The sequence below is a fragment of the Plutella xylostella genome, chromosome 10 (genome assembly GCF_932276165.1).
Source record: "Plutella xylostella chromosome 10, ilPluXylo3.1, whole genome shotgun sequence".
Classification (NCBI taxonomy): Eukaryota; Metazoa; Arthropoda; class Insecta; order Lepidoptera; family Plutellidae; genus Plutella; species Plutella xylostella.
Window position 1 is genome coordinate 3,744,786 of NC_063990.1, and position 21,254 is coordinate 3,766,039.

The window sequence follows — 21,254 nt, forward strand, 5'->3', positions numbered from 1 at the left end:
ACTATTTAATATAAACGTATGAAATTTGGCTCATATATTGAGACTTGCGAGATACATATGTGTTCTAAATTTCATAAACGTATCTCAAACGGTTATTTAGATATGAATGTCTCACCTATAGACCAAAACTCTTAAACTAAAGCATTTACTTATTTATATAATATTATTAATATTAATATGTTGTGTCGTTACACTCGTTACCGTCTCGGGACCATGGGGTCCCGGGCATTTGGAAGGCGTGCATGAGGCCGAAGCCAACATGTAGAGGCCCGTTTGATAACATTAATCTATATGAAATGTGACACCAACCGACTTATTATTCGGTCGAATGGCGTAGTGGTTAGTGGCCCTGACTGCTATGCCGAAGGTCCCGGGTTCGATTCCCGGCTGGGGCAGATATTTGTTTAAAGACAAATATTTGTACTCGGGTCTTGGGTGTTGATATTTATATTTAATATCTATCTATCTATGTATTTGTGTAGATATATCAGCTGTCCGATACCCATAACACAGGCTCTGCCTAGCTTGGGGTCGGATGGCCGTGTGTGAGATGTCCCCACATATTTATTTATTTATTTATTTATTTATTATTATTAGGTAGGATATTATATTACTAGTACTAACCTTTAGAAATCATTGCAATAGAGTGAATAACTATAGGGAAAATAAACTACGATAGTAGAATATTATACAATGTACTCATGTTAGTCTACTTTTAGTTATTTTTTTCGTGTTTTTTAATTTGTCCTTTTAAAAGGACCTACGGCGTTACGAGGATATGTACCTAGGTACTTACCTACAAAAAGTAATGATATCCCATCAAAAACATAAATGTAAAATAAGGGCCAAGTTCAATATTATGATAAATGTGGTTGTTGACTTCAACAACAAAAGAAGTGAGATATAAATTTTGCCAAGTTCAATGGTCTTCCTGAAATTTATTTATAAGTAACAGTATAACATATCATATATTATCTTCTTATAACATAAAACAATGTATTGTAGCCTAAGCTCTGTCTTGGCTAGTTTCATACATGAATTATAGCCTTCACAAGTTGAACCAACAAGAATTTGTCGGTTCTTATTAAATTCCGAAAAATTTGTATTGTTTGTCGAACATAATAATTCGTTGGTAGGTTTAAAAAAAACTAGCCATATCAGACCTTGGGCTACAATACATTGTTTTATGTTATAAGAAGATAATATATGATATGTTATAATGTTACTTATAAATAAATTTCAGGAAGACCATTGAACTTGGCAAAATTTATATCTCACTTCTTTTGTTGTTGAAGTCAACAACCACATTTATCATAATATTGAACTTGGCCCTTATTTTACATTTATGTTTTTGATGGGATATGATTTTCCGTACGGTCTCCGGGCGTTAATTCGAGTAAAAAGATGCGATATTAACATTAGCGAACCTTTAAATAACTATTTACATATTTGTGGAAACGTTGCCGATATGGATGAGCTAAACTAATCTCTTCAATAACAAAATCCTAAATAAATAGGATGCCCTTTCTTTAATGTTTATAAAAGCAAGTATTTTGTATCGGACGATAACTACTAATCCCCTTTTTGGGTAGTAGGTAGATACACCTACCCTAAAAGCTCACAAGCCCATTAAAACTATTTCGGTAATCGCCATAGCAACCTTATTGAGCTTACATTCTCCTCTGAACTTTGGCATAAGGCTTTGCGAAAAGCTAATTCTTCAGTGAAAACCACAAATACCAGGAGAGCAAAGCGCCACTGCTACCGTGGGACACCGTCTAGTCCAGTTTGAATCGAATATGTTTAAATATGTTTATTGAAAACAGAGAATATGAATGCATGATTGTCATTCGTCTTTCATTCAGTACAAAGATGCGTTTATTCAAAATGTCACTTAGCTCGCAGTATCTAACAAAAAGTTTCTTTAACTTTTAGTACTTTATCTAAAGCCTCCTACAAACCCTTTATTACCAAAAGGTGCATACAGTAAGCGTTGTCCTAGACCTACATATTTACATATTTCAATAAAAAAATACGAAAATAATAATGATAATAAGAAACAAACTGTCATAAATGTTTACAAGTAACTGGAACAAAAACTAATTAAAATGCCATTTGCGTCGAGCAAATCACGGTCAAAGAGAGAGGAAAATGAAGAAAAAAGCCCTTTATTAGTTCGGAGGGGAACTCCGTAGGTAGACTAGCACACATACAGATACAAGCTTAGGAAATTACTTGGTTAGCAGTAGGAGGATGCAGTTGTGTATAAGAAAGCTAGGTATTAACGTGGTAAGTATACGGTATACATCACAAAGTTTTTTTTAGCAAAACTGAGATAAATAGCTTGTGGGCAACAGCTTGTTATTTATAATAAATCGCATATTTTTATGATAAATCCATCAAAAATACCTACGTATTTTTAAATTGTTACATGCTAGTAAAGTAACTGCTACCAATTAATATTATGTTACACTATTACCCGGGCTGAAGGCGAAACGATAATTTATTAAAAACACAACAGCTAAACTTAGCGTTGAATTTCTAAAGTAAACCATAGAGTATTAGTCTATGACTAAACTAACAAACAAACCACCAAGTAAATGCATCTATCTACCTCCATATTCCGTGATCGCCTTTATTATATAACACTCACGTCTTTCAGTTATGTACATAAGTAAATACAGTACATACAGCCTGCAAAATATTTTTTAAAGTATGTATAATAATTGTATACCCCCTGGGCCCCCTGCACCATCAAAACCAGTAAATATTCTTATTTTTTTTATGTTAAGCTTGTTTTAAGGTTTACCAGTTTCGGCACCTTTCACTTTATCCCGATTGGGCCATGCATACATTGTACTGAGTTTATTTATAACTGGATCTTTAATTCGACGGAATTCTGACATTTCAAAAGTGATGCTACTTAAAAAGCTCTTAACCGAAAAAAGGAAAAAATTTGATCCATTTCTGGGCAATAAAAAAATAAAATGACAGATAATGTATCGAATTCATATTAATCACTTCCTACTAAATTCAGGGATAGTAAACCTTTTTGATCGATTTCAAAAAAAGATTCTCTATTCGGTACATACTCGTATGTACTTATGTAAGATTATTGGAACTGCACAACAAACAAATACACTTGCAAAATTTTATAGATGTATGTATGTTTCTAATGTTTGTCCACGACTCCACGCATATCTCCGAAACGATTGAACCGATTGCCACTATTAATTTTTTTAATGGCTTACATTGAGCAGTCTAAGTTTCATCATAATCGGTTAGTATTAATAATGATTAGATATTCTATTCTATTCTCTTTAGGGATGTAAGTACCTGCACCTGGCTCTCTCGAGTGGAACCTTTGTGCATATCCCCAAGGTCTAAACTGCCTTCCTAAGCTTGGACCATTTCCCACCACGCTGGTCCACTGCGGGTTGGTGGGTTCACATATCTAGATGTGCTAAATCTAGATATGCAGGTTTCCTCAGGATGTTTTCCATCACCGTAAGAGCGATGGTATACATTGTACTTAAGTTAAAAGAACTCATTGGTACATGTCGGCGCCAGGATTCGAACCCGCATCTCTTGCGTGAGAAGCGGGCGCCTACCCGACTGAGCTACCACCGCCACCGCTCTTATTATTATTTAATAATCGATTAGATATTTTAATAATCAATTATATTTTTTCTTTATTTATTAATTTATACTTTAATTAAGTATATATTATTTTTGTGATGTAAAGGGACGTAATTATTACTCACCGTAGGATCCCCTTTTAATTTGGAGCGCCGCACTTAATAAAATGGATACATTCACTAACAAATAAAATGTATAGAGTAGTTTAGACTTAGATGTTCAGGGGGGTCACTCTGTAAATCGACGAACGAACGAACAAGAATTGTCACGCAATCGGCACGCTTAAATACGAGTACAACGAGATAGAGCCGAGCTCTTGTTCGTTCGTTCGTTTGATTTTGGTAGTGGCCCTCCAGACTCGTATTGAAAAAAGGGCTCAGCCAAAAAAAGGTTTGTGATCTCTGACATATCAAAAGTAGATAACTGTCAGAATTCCGCCGAATTAAAGATCAAGGTATACGTCTATAAAGATTCCATGCCACCTGGTCTGGTGTTGTGAAGTCATATCAAGGACCCTCGATAAAACAGTTATTGCTTATGTTAGGAACGATGAAGAAAGGCTTAATTCACACATACTTAATCCATTGTATGTGCTCGTATGTGTATGAGCTTTTCATAAAATATCATACGCCACCGAATAAAACCGTATTATTGTTGTTAGAATGAACCGCAAGGCAAAAGTATACAAGCGAATTGAGAACCTCGTCCTTAAAAAAGGGCGGTCGGTTAAAAAGGAGTTGTTATTTCAGCAGTGTACGTTTCTCATTTAAGTACATTATCATCCTCCTGAAATAATATCCGGTTCAAGCCCTCCTAATTGTGAAAATAAGTATAAAAATCGGCAAATAATATTTCATCTTCAGGATAGACGAAGAGGTCAGGGTCCGTATAAGGCCGCGTCCACGACGACAGCGGGTGGAGGGGTGAAGAAACTCCGCCTCTACAGGCTAAATACTATAGTCGTCGAAATATAATAAGCCCGTTTGGACAGCTCCACAAATTTGGTATTTACTCTTGATTTACTTGATGAAAAATACATAAAAAGACACATAATCTGGCTTATTTTTTAACGTCCGAAAGAAAAAAGCACTTTTAAAGCACCAAAAGTTACTTATTGTTTAGATTTTTCATGATTTGATGAAGGTTTAACACCAGCTGTCATCCCATACATTTATTTATTCTATTATATTTCGACGACTATACTACTACTTGTATTTATACCCCCTTATTCATAGAAAAGTTACAAAACGTTTTAACTAATATACTGTTTTGTCCCTCTCTGTCAATGAACAAATTGTTCTTTGTCGGAGAGGGACAAAACAGTTTATTAGTTAAAACGTTCTGTAACTTCTCTATGAATAAGGGGGTAAGTCTATGGCCGCCGCTCGCTCGTGGACGCAGCCTTAGAGATCATAATTTCAAAATTACTCATTTTTAACACAACACACAATGTTTTAGCATAAATTAAAACCAATATGGACTACGAAAATTGTCTAGGTATAAATACGCATTTATATCTTAATAATTTATCTTTTCCATTACAACTTTTTATTTCTAATCGTCTAGGTATAACTAAGTATAAAATTATTAAGCATAATAGCTGATAATGTCATAATAGTAAAGTGCGTTCCAAGAAGCACCTTAAACAAAATAATTAAAGATTTACTTGTGCTGGATTCTTCCTATGAATTATTTCTGTTTAACGATAAAAGATTAAAGACCGAGGGCAACCATGAAAAGGGAAACATTTATCAAAGGATTTTAAGTGTATACCAAAGTAGATATAATATAATAATGTACCTACCTACTCCTAATTTTCACAAGCGTTTATTCAAGAGTTCAAAGATTTTCATATGATATTTTCCCTTTGCTTTCCATTTACACAATTAGAAGTAAATTGTTTATTGTAATAATTTATTTTAGCCGAAGTCGTTTACAGATAAACAGATCTTTTGTTACATAAATAATTACATGTTGTATAATTATGTTTTACTACTTTAAGGCCTTGTTTCACAATGTCTGGTTAGTGGCTACCTGTGCGATAAAATACATGCTGTCACTGTCAAAACAATAATAACAGAGAGTGACAGGATACATATTTTATCTCACAAGTCAAGCCACTAACCAGCAGACATTGTGAAACAGGGCCTAAATGATTTCTAATATACCTCAGTAATTGTCCGAGTCTGACATTGTCAGATGCTAGAACTAGGCCAGTGTGGGTGGAGCACATTTACCTAGGCAGTCTAGGTGGCCTGGGTTTATGCCCTATTTGTTTTGTTCGTCATGTTGGACGAGCGCTTATGCGAACAGTTTTGGTGAAACCATTGAAACGTTAATTAGTTTCTAGATAGTTTAATAATTCTCGTGTAATCCTCAACCAGTTGAGCGCTTAATTATAAACATTTCGTGTTTGAGGTACCTACTTATTAATGTTACTTTTAAGCCCTTACCAAAATAGGAAAGTTATAAGTTTGGCATGTTTAAGTGGTCGTGGTCACGTGTCTCTCAAACGGATAAACCGATTAGAATAGAATGCGGAATGCCATTTTAAGTTTTGTTTTGATCGATTTACGGAACCATGTTTGTTTAAAATGGTGCACAAGGTGTTTTTTTGTTCTTGTGGTGGTATTAACTTTAAACTAGCTTCGGTTACTTTCAGATCTAAAAGTTTCTATACAATCAAAAATCTAATGAATTTCATTAAGTTTTATAGGTACACAGTCTAGAGATAATTATGTATTTATGTTTTTCAACTAATTTAGCTTTGAGCATAATTAATTATTTGTAGAAAATATAGAGGTACTTATTACTGTATCTATATAGTTCCAACAATATTACTGATTTGTATTTTGTTATTGAACTTTCGGTCACTACAAAGTAAACATATTTATTTAAAATGTAAACCTGTAGCTGTAGCTAAGTATATAATGGAAATATCGAAAAAGTTGCAGCACGAAATTTCACCCTTCCTAGAACTCCACCCAACCTACAGTCATGCGTAAAATTTGGGAAGTTTTCCTGAAAATAAGTAAATACAAATTAACGAGTGTTTCAGTAATTCTCGGAAAATTCTGACATACCTATCTATCAAGTACCTACACTCAGTGAAGCGCAATTATAAGCCCAGCTTCTCATTTCAGCAAATTTGCCTGCATAAATATTCAATAAAACCAACCAGCCAATCAGCTTGCATGTCAATCGTAAGTTCTGCCTTGACTTTACTACTGTAGGTGATCGTCAATTGAAAATGTTCTTTTCGTGCACCCCACCTCAACAGCACCAACTATCAGATCTTACGTATGAATAAACATGAGTCCCTACAATAAACGGTGAAGATAGATCTGGACAGCATGGTTAATTTCATCACGACCCATTACGTCCCCACTGCTGGGGCACGGGTTCCAATTTCCAATGAAGGAAGGGTTTTAGGCCTAGTCCAGCACGCTGGCCTGGTGCGGGTTACTTCAGCTTGATAAAATACGAAGAAACGAGAGCTATTTAAAGGAGAACATCACCTAAACGTACGACCCATTATGTCGTACGTTTAGGTGATGTCCTCCTCCTCATCGTGATCAGTAGGTACCTATGCTTTGTACAGAAATTCACATAGGTAAGTGCGTCCACTTTATCGGCATTGCCGACGCCGTTATTCCATACAATTATAAAAATACCTACGATACCGATAGGCTAACGCTTACCTTAATACAATGAGATACGGGAGTCCGAAGTCCGAGTCCTGACAGAGAACAATTTGTTCTTTGATAGAGAGTGACAAAACAGTTCAATAGCTAAAGCGTCCAGTAACATTTTTATGAATAAGGGGGTTAGTTTATCGTAAGCTAGATTGACCTCCCCGGAGTAATATGAGCACGGACGTCGTCGTGTTGACAGTTTGTCAAACAATTTTTGCGAGCGAGTGGTCAGGAAAGAGCGTTTTCGCTCACTGGCCTGCTTATTGCCCGGCATTGTTTATGGAGCTTCCATATTCTGTGTCAGTGACTTTGTATAGTAGATGGGTACAGCCAGCAAAAGAAATATGTACAAGTTTATCCCCAACAGCAAACACTTTGATTTTTTAATCCACTGAAATGAAAAGAGCTTTTTTGTTTGTACATATTAATAAAACTATCCTTTGATCTTTCAGGACGTTCTACTTTTTGCATAGGTAAATGATTTACTTTCTTATTAGTAGGTATTCGTATTGCCTAATAACCTATTGTAGGTATGGCGTCGTGAAAACTTATACTTTATAGCATTACTTATAATCTTATGCGTCCTTATAGGTAATGCTATGGCATAATTTTGTTACTGGTAACTGGTAATACTATTTAGCTTAGAGTTCGATGGAGAGTTTCTACATATTCAAAACTAAGGACAAGACGTTTATGGGGAAGCTAATTAGGTATAAGAACCTACCTATCTAATTATTTTGTTACAAAACTCATTTTTTCAGTTATTTAATTTCTTACAATAGCGCCATTACCTAATTGAAATTCGTGAATGTTAACAGAAATAACAAAATTCGTGCACAATAAAATTTCAGTGAAATATCAAAAACAATTTGAGTAAACAATACATGTATGAGAGGAAAACAAGTCAATGGAAAATACGATCCACACCACACTACACTTCCACAAATCCAGTTGAGCGGGAAAATTCCAAAATTCACCGACACGTGTGCGAATTTATTTTTAAAATATCAACGAAAACACAAAGCGGCCAGTACATTCGAATTTCAAACTTGGCGCGCAGAATTTCCGCGGGAAAGCCGGCTATTCGCCCGCCGCCCAGACGAGACTGAAAACAGGGATACTACGAGAGTGGGAGACGGCGCTACCTCCCTCTCGCTCACCCCCGCCTATCCCGGCAGGACCTCCACGCAGACACGAGTGAATACAACGAAATAAAACCATGGATAAGGCTTCAGCGACCACTGGGTATTTTTTTAAGTTTGTGGTTGTGGAGTGCAATTTTTGCTTTCAGTCATTCACAGAAGGTGCGTCCACTTCATCGGCATTGCCAACGGCAACGCCTCCATCGCCGGTTGCCCGTACATTGATGACAATGACAATGGTTTGGTGCGATACGTACGATTCTAAAAGGTGGTCGCTTACCTGAAGGCGTATCTGTTTATTAGATTTTACGATTCCTCCCCATTTACCCGTCATAGTAAACTCATAGAGGTCGCCCTATATTTCCATACCTATAATTCTTGAATCCCATCCAGAGATACTTGTCTAATGCCGAGTTGCAGAAAGGGACTTTAAGCTAATGTCGACATTAAATCTATATCTGTCTCTTTCTGTCCGTATACTGTCAAAGCAAGGCAACAATACATTTAATGCCGACATTAACTTAAAGATCCTTTCTGCAACTCAGTGTAAGATCCCATCACATCCAACTTATATTTTATTATAAAGTGCCCATACGTCTCAAAATAATAAACCGTATCTGCTATATTTGTACATCCTAGTTCGGTACATCTGCAAGAATATAAGATCAGGTAAGTACCTATTGGGTCCCCAATGATCGGATTGACAAACAATATGATTGGATCTAAGCTGTTTGACCGGCTACCCGTAAAACGACTTTTCACTCGCAAATATACCTGAGGGAAATTGATAATTTTTCATGTTGGAGTTTGATTTAAATGTCTACCGGTACGGGGCTTGTGGGATTCATGATAAATGACTGTTATTATTATGAGTCTCAGTCGTGAGCATACGGGTTAACCGTGTAAGTAGTAGTGGTATGCTAAGACAAAAGGGGGTGGCCCATTTGAATAAGGGGGTCATTCTGATCAACTAAGTACTTTAGGAAATTCGCAAAATAATACTTGGTGTTTACGTAACTTTTTACTACAATATTAACATAATAATGAATCATTTATTTAATACTATACCTACGCCATGTGTGATTACGTGGTTATTAAGCCACTATGGAGAAAGGAATTTTAAGAATATTTTGTACGTAACGTGCAAATTAAAAATCCTGTGAAATTATAAAGACGAAGATTAATAATAAAATTAAAAAAATCCTGTATTTTCGGTACCGCTACCGTCATTCTGGCGGGCTTGGGCCCCATCGTTAATCAAATAATCACCCTCTATAAGTGAACATAAACTACAAGAACGCAACATCAACTCGATATGACCACCCCTGATTCCTACATGAATAACCACTCTACTTATATTGAATATAATAATATCCATTAGGTACTACCCGTTGACATACACCTACATACATAGTGAAATAAACTCAAAAACCATACCTTATAATTAAATATAATAACATTAACAATAATATCATATGTAGAGCATCTTATAGGCATCCTTTCGATGGCGAAAAAATAACATTTAATAAGAGTAATCATAACTAATATTATAAATGCGAAAGTAACTGTGTCTGTCTGTCTGTCTGTTACTCTTTCACGCCAAAACTACTGAACGGATTTGAATGAAATTTGGTATACATACGGTTTAGACCCTAGGAAAGAACATAGGCTACTTTTTATCCCGGAATTCCCACGGGAAAACTTTTTAAGGCGAAGCGAAGCGCGCGGGAACAGCTAGTTGAAAATAAAATACATAAGTAAGTACTTCATAAAAGTCTTCTTTCAGTAAAAAAACATCCTTTTATGTCGCACCACCACCGTGACACGGCACACCCTTTATAACGTAAGATAGGTACTTACTTATGTATTATTATATTATAATATAATGAAAACAATGGAGGAAATATAAATTAACGTACCTCTTTGTCTGATGTAAGAAGGTACCAAAGGCCATAATGGCTATAGCGATACATTTAAATAGGGTTACTTTCCTACCTGTATGACGTACTAGTCAGGTTTGATAGTTTGACGAAAACTATACCTAGAAGTTTTCGTTTTCTCGCATACAAGGTGTCGCCTCTAGCGGAAACAATAATGAAACTTTTGACGGATAAGATAATGTAATGACAGGAGAAAATTTAACGTAAACTCTTTTCGTTTTCGTATTATTGCAAAACCTTTACTAGAGGCACGGTTCATATATTTACTACCTACAGTAGAGGTACATCTCACGAGTGTCTACAATATGTTGTAAAAACAAGGTTTATAGACAAGGCGATATCAATTTTACACACTTTATGGCGACGACGACGCTGGGTTACTTCCAATAATTGATCGCCGCCAGGCTAAAGTTACATCTAATACAACGACATAGAGTCGTGGTTACAGGAGTCATGGGTTGAAAATGAAAATCTGTTTTCGCAAAACGACAGTTCTTGATTCATGAGCTGAGTGTAGAGTGTGGAGGGTGCTTAAATACAGCCATTACCACATGGATTATAAACCTTAGAAATGTGAGCTCCTACGAAATGCCTACAATGTTAGAGTTAGTAAATTTGAAGATTACAGAATAACTTAATGTTTCAGAAATTTAAAATACGGAAATCACACATAATTTATATAAGTAGGTACCTACTTAACAAATTAATCACAGTTATATGGTCTTGAAAAAATTAACACTCTCAAAATGAATTTTCTAATTTTGGATCCCTCATACAAAGTAAAATTTTGAATGGCTTTATTCATGTCTCATAAATTATGAACGCAAAATTCAAATGAAAAAGTAACACAGTATACCTATTTTGTTGTAGTTTATTTTGTAAATATGTTTTACTTACCTCTCTAATTGTCTCCTTCATACAAAGTAGCTCGATAATAAGTTAGTATCACAGACATTAATATGACACTAGATGCCACAAATGAACCGGGCGCGCCAACATTTGCGTACGAATTAATATGTTTGACACTGCTAAAGAGAGCTGGATGGAACTAAATGTACCAGCCAACATTTTGTTCAACCTTTTGACACGCAACCTTGTGGCATCTACTGTCATATATGTCTGTGGTCAGTACACTACAAAGTAACATACCGTGAAGCCGATGCCGACGGTTGCGGAGAAGTTCCCGGCTATGAACTTGCCCGTCTCGAACTGGACGAGCAGCGAGGTCTTACCCACTCCGCTGTCGCCCAGCAGGATCGTCTGAGGACAACGCTCTGATTATACTCTGTCCATTATATTATTGGTTTTTTGACATTCGAAATCCCATACATATTTGACGACTGCAAAGGAAAGCCAACTTTACTTACCAGACATAAGGAAACGTCTAAAATACAATAACATAGTGGAAGCTCTATAGTCACGCAATAAATGTAACACTCAGGAGGGTTCATCTACACTACAGGGTGTGGCAAAAAGGGTATACTAAGCCGAAAGATGGTCTCCCAGGGGGTCATTCTGAACAACTTTTGCTCTACGAGTTTTGGAAATTCGCGAAGACGAAAAACGAATGAACGAGATCTGCCGTGCAATCGGCACGTTTAACACAACGATATAGAGTCGTGAAGCAGCGCCCCGAAAACTAGTTTTTCGACATATAGAGTGACCCCCCTGCAGGTTTTTTGTTACCTGTGTTTGTTATACTGAATAAATAACTTTAAAAAAAAAGTGGTTGCATTGCAATTGCAACACTTGCAACTTTATCTCATTGCGGGGAAAATGTTCTTTCGGAGTTTGATTAATAAAAAGTGAAGACAGGATGCGGATGAGTGGTTTATTTTATTAAGTGTATTTTTAGAAGGAAATTACTTTCTCAAATGTTTGTTCTCTGATTTCTCATTATAAAGGGTCAAATTTTAACCGTGAACGTGAATACTTATTTTTTACTTTACTAACCAGTAACGTTAAAATTTTAAAAATGAGTAAAGCTTTTTCATTATTAATTTCACAAATTTTATTCAAACTTCACTTATAAATAAGCTATTGATTTATAAGTCCTTTCTACTCTGTTATTGTGTTATTATATTTCAGTTTTGTATAACAGTGAGTGGCTTGAATACTTATAACTTGAAATATGTTAAATATTTGTTCACTCAACGGTATTAATTAACTTTACAAAACCACACTTCGATGGGTTTCCCTTTGATCGCCGCACAGTAATGAAGGCCGCTACAGAATTAAATAGCACTTATTAAGTGTATTATTCATGAGTGTTTATTAATATTTGGAATAGGCTAGTTAACTTTTTATGAAATATTTTAAGGAATAGTACCTAAGTATAATATTTAGATGCTGTCAAAGATGATATTATAATTTAATCAGCGAGTCTCTATCAGAAAAAAAGTTGGATAACGAAGAAAAAAACTTTTCTTTATCATTCTATTATTTTATCGACAAGCAAGAATCACTAGAAAATGAATTTATTATTGAACAACTTCAACATTCAAGAACAATTTATTTCCAATAAGTCTTACGTACTTAATACTCGTACCCTCTTTCCTAGTCTATTGTTTACTGAAAATATCGGAATGAAACGTAACCAAATGAAGATAAATAAAATAGGTAGGTATATAATTTTAGTTGTAAGTTGTTTTCGGAACCCACTTATAATACGTACCTACCTATCTTTAATACACAAAACATTAATTAAATGCATACCAATATAACCAATTCATATAAAGTAAGTGCCTAGATTCAATAAATGCATACTTTCCACAAAAATCTGGTCAAATAGTCTACGAGTGCCCATTACACAGCGTACTACCTATACTCCATAATAATAAACCACTTAAACTTGGGGGAATTGGAACTAATAGATACCTTACCCGAGTTCCCTTCCTTCTCGGAATGCAAGGAGGGTAGACGTTTGTTGATAGGTGATGTTTTTATTGCCTCAGTAATCTCTTTTCGATTATCGTTTCTGTCAGTAGGTACGTTCGTATAATATAAATTCTTGTTTATTTTATATCTTGTTTACAGGGTGGATTTTTATCTTTTCTGATGTCTAGTAGGTACCTATGTTGACATTGTTGACCTATATACCATCGGGTTTAGCAACACACTAACTCTACGACTATACCTAAAGGTAACAACACAAGTAATGTTTGGTGTCACTGCGTAGTCACACTCATTGTCTAACCATTCCACCACGCCAAATCCCTCTTCCTCCTCGTACCTTATGTATTGAAACCGCAGCTGATGGTACCCGGGAGGGCGGCGGCTGGTAGTCACGCACCTCCCATGCTCGCTATCTAACCATTCCTCCCTGATTTCCATTGATCCTTGCTGTCAGACTTATTCTGTCTGGCATGGCGATAAAGTGCCTGTAGCTAACGACCCACATCACATACATCACGACCCATTACGTCCCCACTGCTGGGGCACGGGTCTCCTTCCAATGAAGGAAGGGTCTAGTCTAGGGTCTAGTCTAGGCCTAGTCCACCACGCTGGCCAAGTGCGGGTTGGTGGCCTGCTTCGCTAACGACCCAGTGGTCGGGAATTGCTGGTCACTATGTAGCTCTTAGAGCGGCTTACCTTATGTATGGGCATATCGTCCTCCCCCTGCATCCGCAGCAGGTACTCGGGCGGCGGGCGGTAGTCGCGGTAGCCGGTGGGGGAGGCGCCGGGGCGCGGGGGGGGCGCGCGCAGCTGCTCCTCCTCGAACACGTCGTCGCTCATGCTGTCCTCTGTTGCCATGTGCTGGGGACAAACGGGAGGTTACACTTCTGTATTACCTTTAACTGAAGGGATAGTACGGGAGCAATTAAGACGTGACTTCACGTGACAAATGTTTTCGGCACGACACTAACGGGTTTAGAACAGAAATTGACAAAATAAGGCGTTTGATTGAATTTATAGCATTTTATGTGTGAAAGTTTTGGTGGTAGGCCTTTTTGTTTGGGTATTGTTATGGATTTTAATTTTGGCAGTATTTTATAATTAGTATGCCGAAAAAAGTCAAAATTTTGGTTTCACTATATGATAAAGTTAAGTTTAAGAGAACTTCAGTATGGAGGATTGTCAGTGCGCAGGACTAAGTTCATGCTTAGTTAAACACTCAAATGGGAAACGGGCACAGACACCCTAATCAATGTGACACGTGTAATCAAAAATGACGACGAGCGAATTCAGGATACAAAGATAAACCGTTATAAAGGGAGGGGTAAAATATAGGAATAATAAATATAGATAAGGTATTCAGTTACTAAAAATACTTTTTATAGAATAGAATAGAATAGAATAGAATATACCTTTATTGGTCACCACAAATATTAAAACATACAAAGAATACTTATAAAATAGAAACAATTAACGATAGGCGGCCTTATCGCTAAGAGCTATACAGGCAACCTTAATACCTATCTATAAAATAATTCTCATAAAAAATACGATTTCAAAATACACTAAAAAGTCACTAATTTAATTTCGAGACCAATTATTATCTAAGTAATAGAAAATCGATCCATAAATTACGGAGATCGGTACAGTATACAGACGAATTGAGAACCTCCCCCTTTTGTCGAAGTCGGTTAAAAATATTAAGTAGTTTAGGAAAATGATAATGGTTCTTTACAATTCTAACCTTTATAGATCACATTGTTAACATTACTGAGAGAAATAAATAAAATTCCTCTCTTGAGGAGTATTTTATATTAAATTATTTTTTATTCTCTTTCAGCTCTACCCCGAGGGAGGTTGTTAGACAAGGATTTCCGAAAACATTTTAACATAAATTTTTGCGAACCCACCTTTAGGCGTTTACATAAAAATTAAAAACAAAAGAATGGAATTAACGATTTTTTTTACAATACAACTTGTCAGTTTCTCTTGTCTTTCACTTGTAAGTAACTTTTGTGTATGAATGATGTATTACAGTATAAATACTCCATCTTTATTGGCATATTTTCTGATGGAAATAGACAAAGGCAATGTTCACTGAATTTAATGATACCTTCTTGATTTACACAATAAGAACCTATGTAGCTGTTTGTGAGGCATTAAACTGAAATAATTTTGATGAACATTAAACAATTGAACCATAAAGGGTCCTGTAGAGCTTATTTGTAGGGTCTACAAATGAAGGGTCTTCCAAAGGAAATTAAACTGTCAGACGATGCCGCTGAAAAGGTCTAAGCTTTAGGGATATCTCGTTTAATTGAATTAATGATATTCGTAATACTAACTGACATAGTAAAAGATATAGGTACAGGTTCTATACTTCTTCTTCTTAAGTCCTTTAACTCCTAGTGGAGCATAGGGCCGCAACTACAGCTTTCCACTTCTGACGATCAGAGGCAGCAGCCACAACTTCTGGCCAGCTCAGGTTCTATACGGTGCTGGTTAATTGTCTCACTGTGGCCTACGTGACATATGACATGGTTAATTTTGTTATCACATGTATCTAATAGAATGCAATTAACTGCAAACACCTCTCTAGACTATACATTATAGCAAGACCGCGCTTTGCATTGTGCTATTAATGCGTAACGGCAGGAAATAAGTAATAATATAGCGCTTTTTTATATAGTTATCAAATTGAAGCGTTAACGCTGAGGTGAAGTTTAAAGCCAACTATAGCGCCGTCAATTATAAAAAAACCGGCCAAGTGCGAGTCGGGCTCGCGCACAAAGGGTTCCGTAGCAGCAAATATAATAAACTTTAAATCAACCTATCTCAAAAACTATAAGAGATACTTTGATCAAACCAAAAATCGTTGAAAGAGTTAATTAGCATGCATCACCTCTATTTTTTTTAGAATTTTATACCCCGTAGTTATAAAAATAGAGGGGGGGGGACATACTTTTTACGACTTTGAGAGCTGATATCTCAAAAACCGTTCACTTTAAGAAAAATTTTTTAGAAAACTTTATATCATTTTAAAAGACCTTTCCATTGATACCCCACACGGGTATGTACATCGAAAAAAAAAATTTCATCCCTCAGTTACATGTATGGGGGGCCCCACCCCCAATTCTTTTTTTTACTATTTAGTGTCATATTTTTGTAGCGGTTCATACAACACATATTCCCATCAAATTTCATCACTGTAGTACTTATAGTTTCCGAGTAAATCGGCTGTGACAGACGGACAGACGGACAGACGGACAGACGGACATGACGAAACTATAAGGGTTCCGTTTTTGCCATTTTGGCTACGGAACCCTAAAAACTTCCGTGAAAGCGTTTTTCCCAAAACTGCCACGTTTTACGCCCTCTTCATTTTAATTCCATATGAGAACCTTTCTCACAATACTCAGTACCTAGAATGTAGAGGTTAAAGTAAAAAACTACCTTTTCTGGGGGAAACGAAAACCTTAGCTTCTAATATGTATTTAGTAAAAAACTACCTTTTCTGGGGGAAACGAAAACCTTAGCTTCTAATATGTATTTGTAGTATCGTAGTTTATTATATTTTTTCAGATTCGTTCTACTAAAGAACTCGCGCGGGGAGTTGAGATTTTACGCTCGTGCGAACTTTAATGTCTGAATAAAGTTCTCTGTGTTATGTTTATGTATGAACATTGGAATGGAGGGTATTAAATACACATCATAAAAAGTTTTATAAGACCTATATGATGAAGAGCAGAACAGTCAGACGCAAATATGACTGTCTTATCTTTACACCACGTGAAAACCATCAGCGCGTCGGTGACAAACTTTAGGTAACTAGGATTTGTCACAGACTTGGAAGGTGTTAAAAAAATTATAGAGATAAAGAAATGCTCATAAAATATTAAGATATTCAGTGAAGTGTTGTGCAATATTCGTTAGATAATATTAATTTCAATTTTCATTTCAAATATAAATCCTACCTAATGATAATTTACAATTTAAAATAAGACCGACAAGTACTTAACTACTGTTAAATAAAAGCCGATATAAATAAAAGGCTTTGCCCTTTGTGGAAAGGCACGCCATCTATTGTACAGACACAAAATGATCAGATAAGGTTGTACCCTAACACTAACAGGCAAGCTGAAGAGATAGTTGAGGTGGATGTGCATTATAGGTTTAGGCAGAATATCTGAAGGTCTAGAAATATAATGTCAACAAGGTATGTGAGAAAACTACAAATGGCAATCTAATTAAATCAAACAATGTACAAACGCTGCCATTTGAGTCAAGACTTCAAGAGTCACGAGTGTAACACGGTATTCATTCCATTCAGGAAGCAAATCTCCTACCTAACAGATAGCAATTTGTGACGTACAACATGATGATAAGCCTTCTTCAAATCAAATTTGCATAAAAAATAAAATCACTCTGGCAAAGATCTATTTTTAGACGGGGAAAAGTCTATTAAGTTGGTTTACGCAAAGGGAAGTGAACGGGAGATGAGAATTAGGTCACGGGCACGCATTCAACTGGTGTATGTATACCGCACCCTCTATAAGCCCTGTTGCCGCTGTCTCCCCACCCCCCATAGGGTTAGCAATATTATTCAATAAAGTACTTAATTATATTTCAAAAGAAAGGTAAAGGTTGCTGTTGCTAATATTTCATTCAAACAATTTAGTTTTCATATTTTGTTTTTAATATAATTTATGATTTAAAAACTCGTAGCTAGCAACTTCACAAACAAAGTTGTGTTCACTTCACTATAATAATAATCTCAGTTGTACTATAATGTTTATTAATTAGAATCTAAATTAAGCGAATGATTGTAAAGGTCAGTCATTTTTTTTCTTATCTTAAATCAAATTAGGACTTTATAAAGTTTAGTAGCGAATCGGAAGTTAATAAAGCTATTGAGGTAGGCTTCATGTAGTTGATTAAAAGTTAAGATTTTTTTAATACAATGCAATACTTTTTAATTATTATGAAATTTATTTGTGATAAGCACAAAATGTTCTAATTCTCTTTTAAAATCTAAAATTGATGTTATGTTCATAATATTTGGATGGTGGTTAGGTACTCACTTATTTATTTAAAGGTACTTACACTCATTTTGAAGTCAGCTAAGTATTCCGTTATACCACATAGTTTGAACACCACAACCACAGGCCCGCTAAGTTCATTGTCATTACAAACAATACAAAATAACCTGTTAGTTCACCCTACATAATCCAATAAATCCACTATTATCACCTTAAATCCATTTCACACACCCAACATCACAGAAAAGTCCCCCAAAACTTAATTCACAACAAATTGTCACTTCCCCATTTGAATTTCATATAAATATACACATTAATACACTTTTTTCACGAGAATTTCGTGGAAAAGTTGGATTACAGCAAAGAAATTGATACATTTGCCTGAAAACCAAATTTTTGAGGTTATGTTACGGATCGGCAAATGTAGAATGCATAGGGAGGAAAACGCCTTGCAATAAGGTTCAAAATTGCCTGTACAGTTATACTAGTGTGCAATTTTCACCAATGTAGGTTAACTGTCTATGTGTGCTGTAGATACTGGTAAGGCCAATGTAGACGAGGAGGGTGACTATTGAGCTTTCAATGTATGCGTGCATGTCTGCCCTACAGGATAACTCGCTTTCCAACATTAATCTCACAATTTTTATTGACATTATAGTTTTCCAAGTTCTAATTTTCCATATACAGGTATCATTGTTTTTATGGATGGCTCAGTACTAAACATTACTTTAAAAGTTATTTATATTATTTTTAATAACATTGTACTGTACGTACTATAGAACTACCTACTACATCATAATATTTAACCATCGGTGACGTTTGTGGTGAAAATATTCATCATCAGACCGCAATCGTCCACTGCTAGACAAAGCCCTCTCCGGAGGAGCGCCACAACATTGTAACTCATACAATACTACTTGGTGCCTATCTTAAGATTGATTTCAGTGTCACGAGACCGCCCTTACCATGCATTTACATTCTATCGATTTTCATCTCCCATACAACCAGAACCTTCGAATGTATTTGTTAATTAAAAAACCACACACGCACAAACTTCATTTTGAATTTGCCCAAATCGGACCTTACAGTTCGTGAATAGGGATTAAAATCTTTTGGAAACATTTTGAAGTGAAAATCCTTGTAGCATCGCCCATGTAGGGGTTAGGAAAATGTCTCGTGCAGAAGTGTGAGTGTCTCTGTCTGTGTAATGTACGTACGTGACCTATCAGTAGCTAGTATTATCAGTGCGTATGCGTAGGTACATTTTAGTAGAGCACTGCGCTGTGTTAACTCATCCTAAGTATTTTAATATTTAAGTATTTGTCCATCATCACATTCCTGTTGAAATTTCTAAAACACAGCAATAATATCTGCCGTAAGTTAATTATTTATCATGTTTGAGTGCGTACTGACTTACTCATCATTTTGTTTCTCTATTATTGTTACTTACTGTATTAATAACATAGTTTAGTAATTAGGTACCTACCTACTCATTTCTTTAAGAAAATCCACAGGATATAAATAGTTTTACTTATTTTATTTTATTATTCCAATGTTTCCATCGGCGTGGTGTCCTCAAATGTATTTTTATCACCAGTAAGTAGTTGCACTTGACATGCGCAACGCCTGACCTCCGAATCGATGGATACGGCGTCTGTTGTTGTTTTGTCTCTCTCCCACTCATATCTTGGTCTATCTAGCTATTTCCCCCATCTCCGTACCGGCAACGCTGTCAGATTTTGGTTCAACCAATCGTAAACTTGACGCGTGGACATGGTAGTTGAACAATCAATACCTAGATGGCACCACCAGTCTTAAAACCGGGGTTATTAGCTAAGAATTCAAACAAAACTTTGGGTACAAAATTGGTAAATAAGCTTCGTGCTAGACTAGATCACCAGTTTCAAAAACATAAAAAAGTGAAATCAAAAATGTAGTAAAACATTATAAAAAATATTTTCACAAATAAGATGAAAATTTTCATCCCATAATAATGGATAAAGGCCAACCATCTTTGTGTGAAAATCATTGCAAACCTTAAACCTTTGAAAATAATAACAATACTAAGACCGACGATGGACCGGTGGTGGTGGGCTGGTGGGTGATGGGTTACTCTGGTATAGCTGGCTGTGTAGCTTTGCGATGAACTGGGAGTCACCACTGGCGCAGATCCTCAGTTTCTACCCGTCAAATTATCTCGGCTTGCAACTGCAAACCATGTCAGTGGACCAAGTCAAGGCAAATGCCATGTCAAATGAAAAAAACTAAACGGTTTTACACAATACTTAACTGAAAATGAACGAACTATCTAGTTACGAGTATATGACCTAGATACAAACTGTATCGTGACTTTTTAAATATGGGAAGTTGATATGAGATCCCGTAAGCGTAGTTGTAGATCAACTTTTTGTTCACAGAATAATGATACAGTCAACTTTTACCATCTTTACCATTTTAATTTTGCAACATTGTATGTATAGGTAATTTCCCGACAATAACCGGAAATGCAACCTAAATCCAGACGTAGCCTCAAGTGACAAAAAAGGTATAAGAAACGTGAATACGAGCGACCGCCTACCGCAGTCAAAAATAAAACACGACTACAAAACGAAGATTCTTCCAGAGATCTTTCGTATTACAATAATAAAACATGACCCTTTCTGAAGATGAGATATGATCAGTTTTAGTTTGATCCGGTAATAGACTTACATAGTGTTTTGATATCGCCAGAAATTTAAATTGCTGAATGTTTTTTCGTTATTAATTTTCAGTTCTTTTACATGTTATCCTTATTTATTTGAATACTTTTCTCATCTGCAGACTTAGCAGAATGACGCTCGCTTTATCTTTATTTATCAAAAGTCGTATTATTATTGAAAAAAATATACTTATTGATAAAATAAG

General features: G+C 35.8%; 1 protein-coding gene across 1 annotated transcript in view; it reads right to left on the bottom strand.

Moving 5' to 3' along the window:
* LOC105389624 (ras-related protein Rab-37) overlaps positions 1 to 18,796 on the bottom strand; it is a 33,706-nt gene extending 14,910 nt beyond the window's left edge. The window contains exons 1-3 of the mRNA XM_038117451.2: positions 18,415 to 18,796; positions 14,008 to 14,172; positions 11,566 to 11,676 (exon numbers count right to left, since the gene is read on the bottom strand). Of these exons, the coding sequence (XP_037973379.1) occupies positions 11,566 to 11,676; positions 14,008 to 14,172; positions 18,415 to 18,420 (282 nt within the window). The 5' untranslated portion in view covers positions 18,421 to 18,796. The remainder of the gene's footprint in view (positions 1 to 11,565; positions 11,677 to 14,007; positions 14,173 to 18,414) is intronic.
* Positions 18,797 to 21,254: the final 2,458 nt, after the last annotated feature.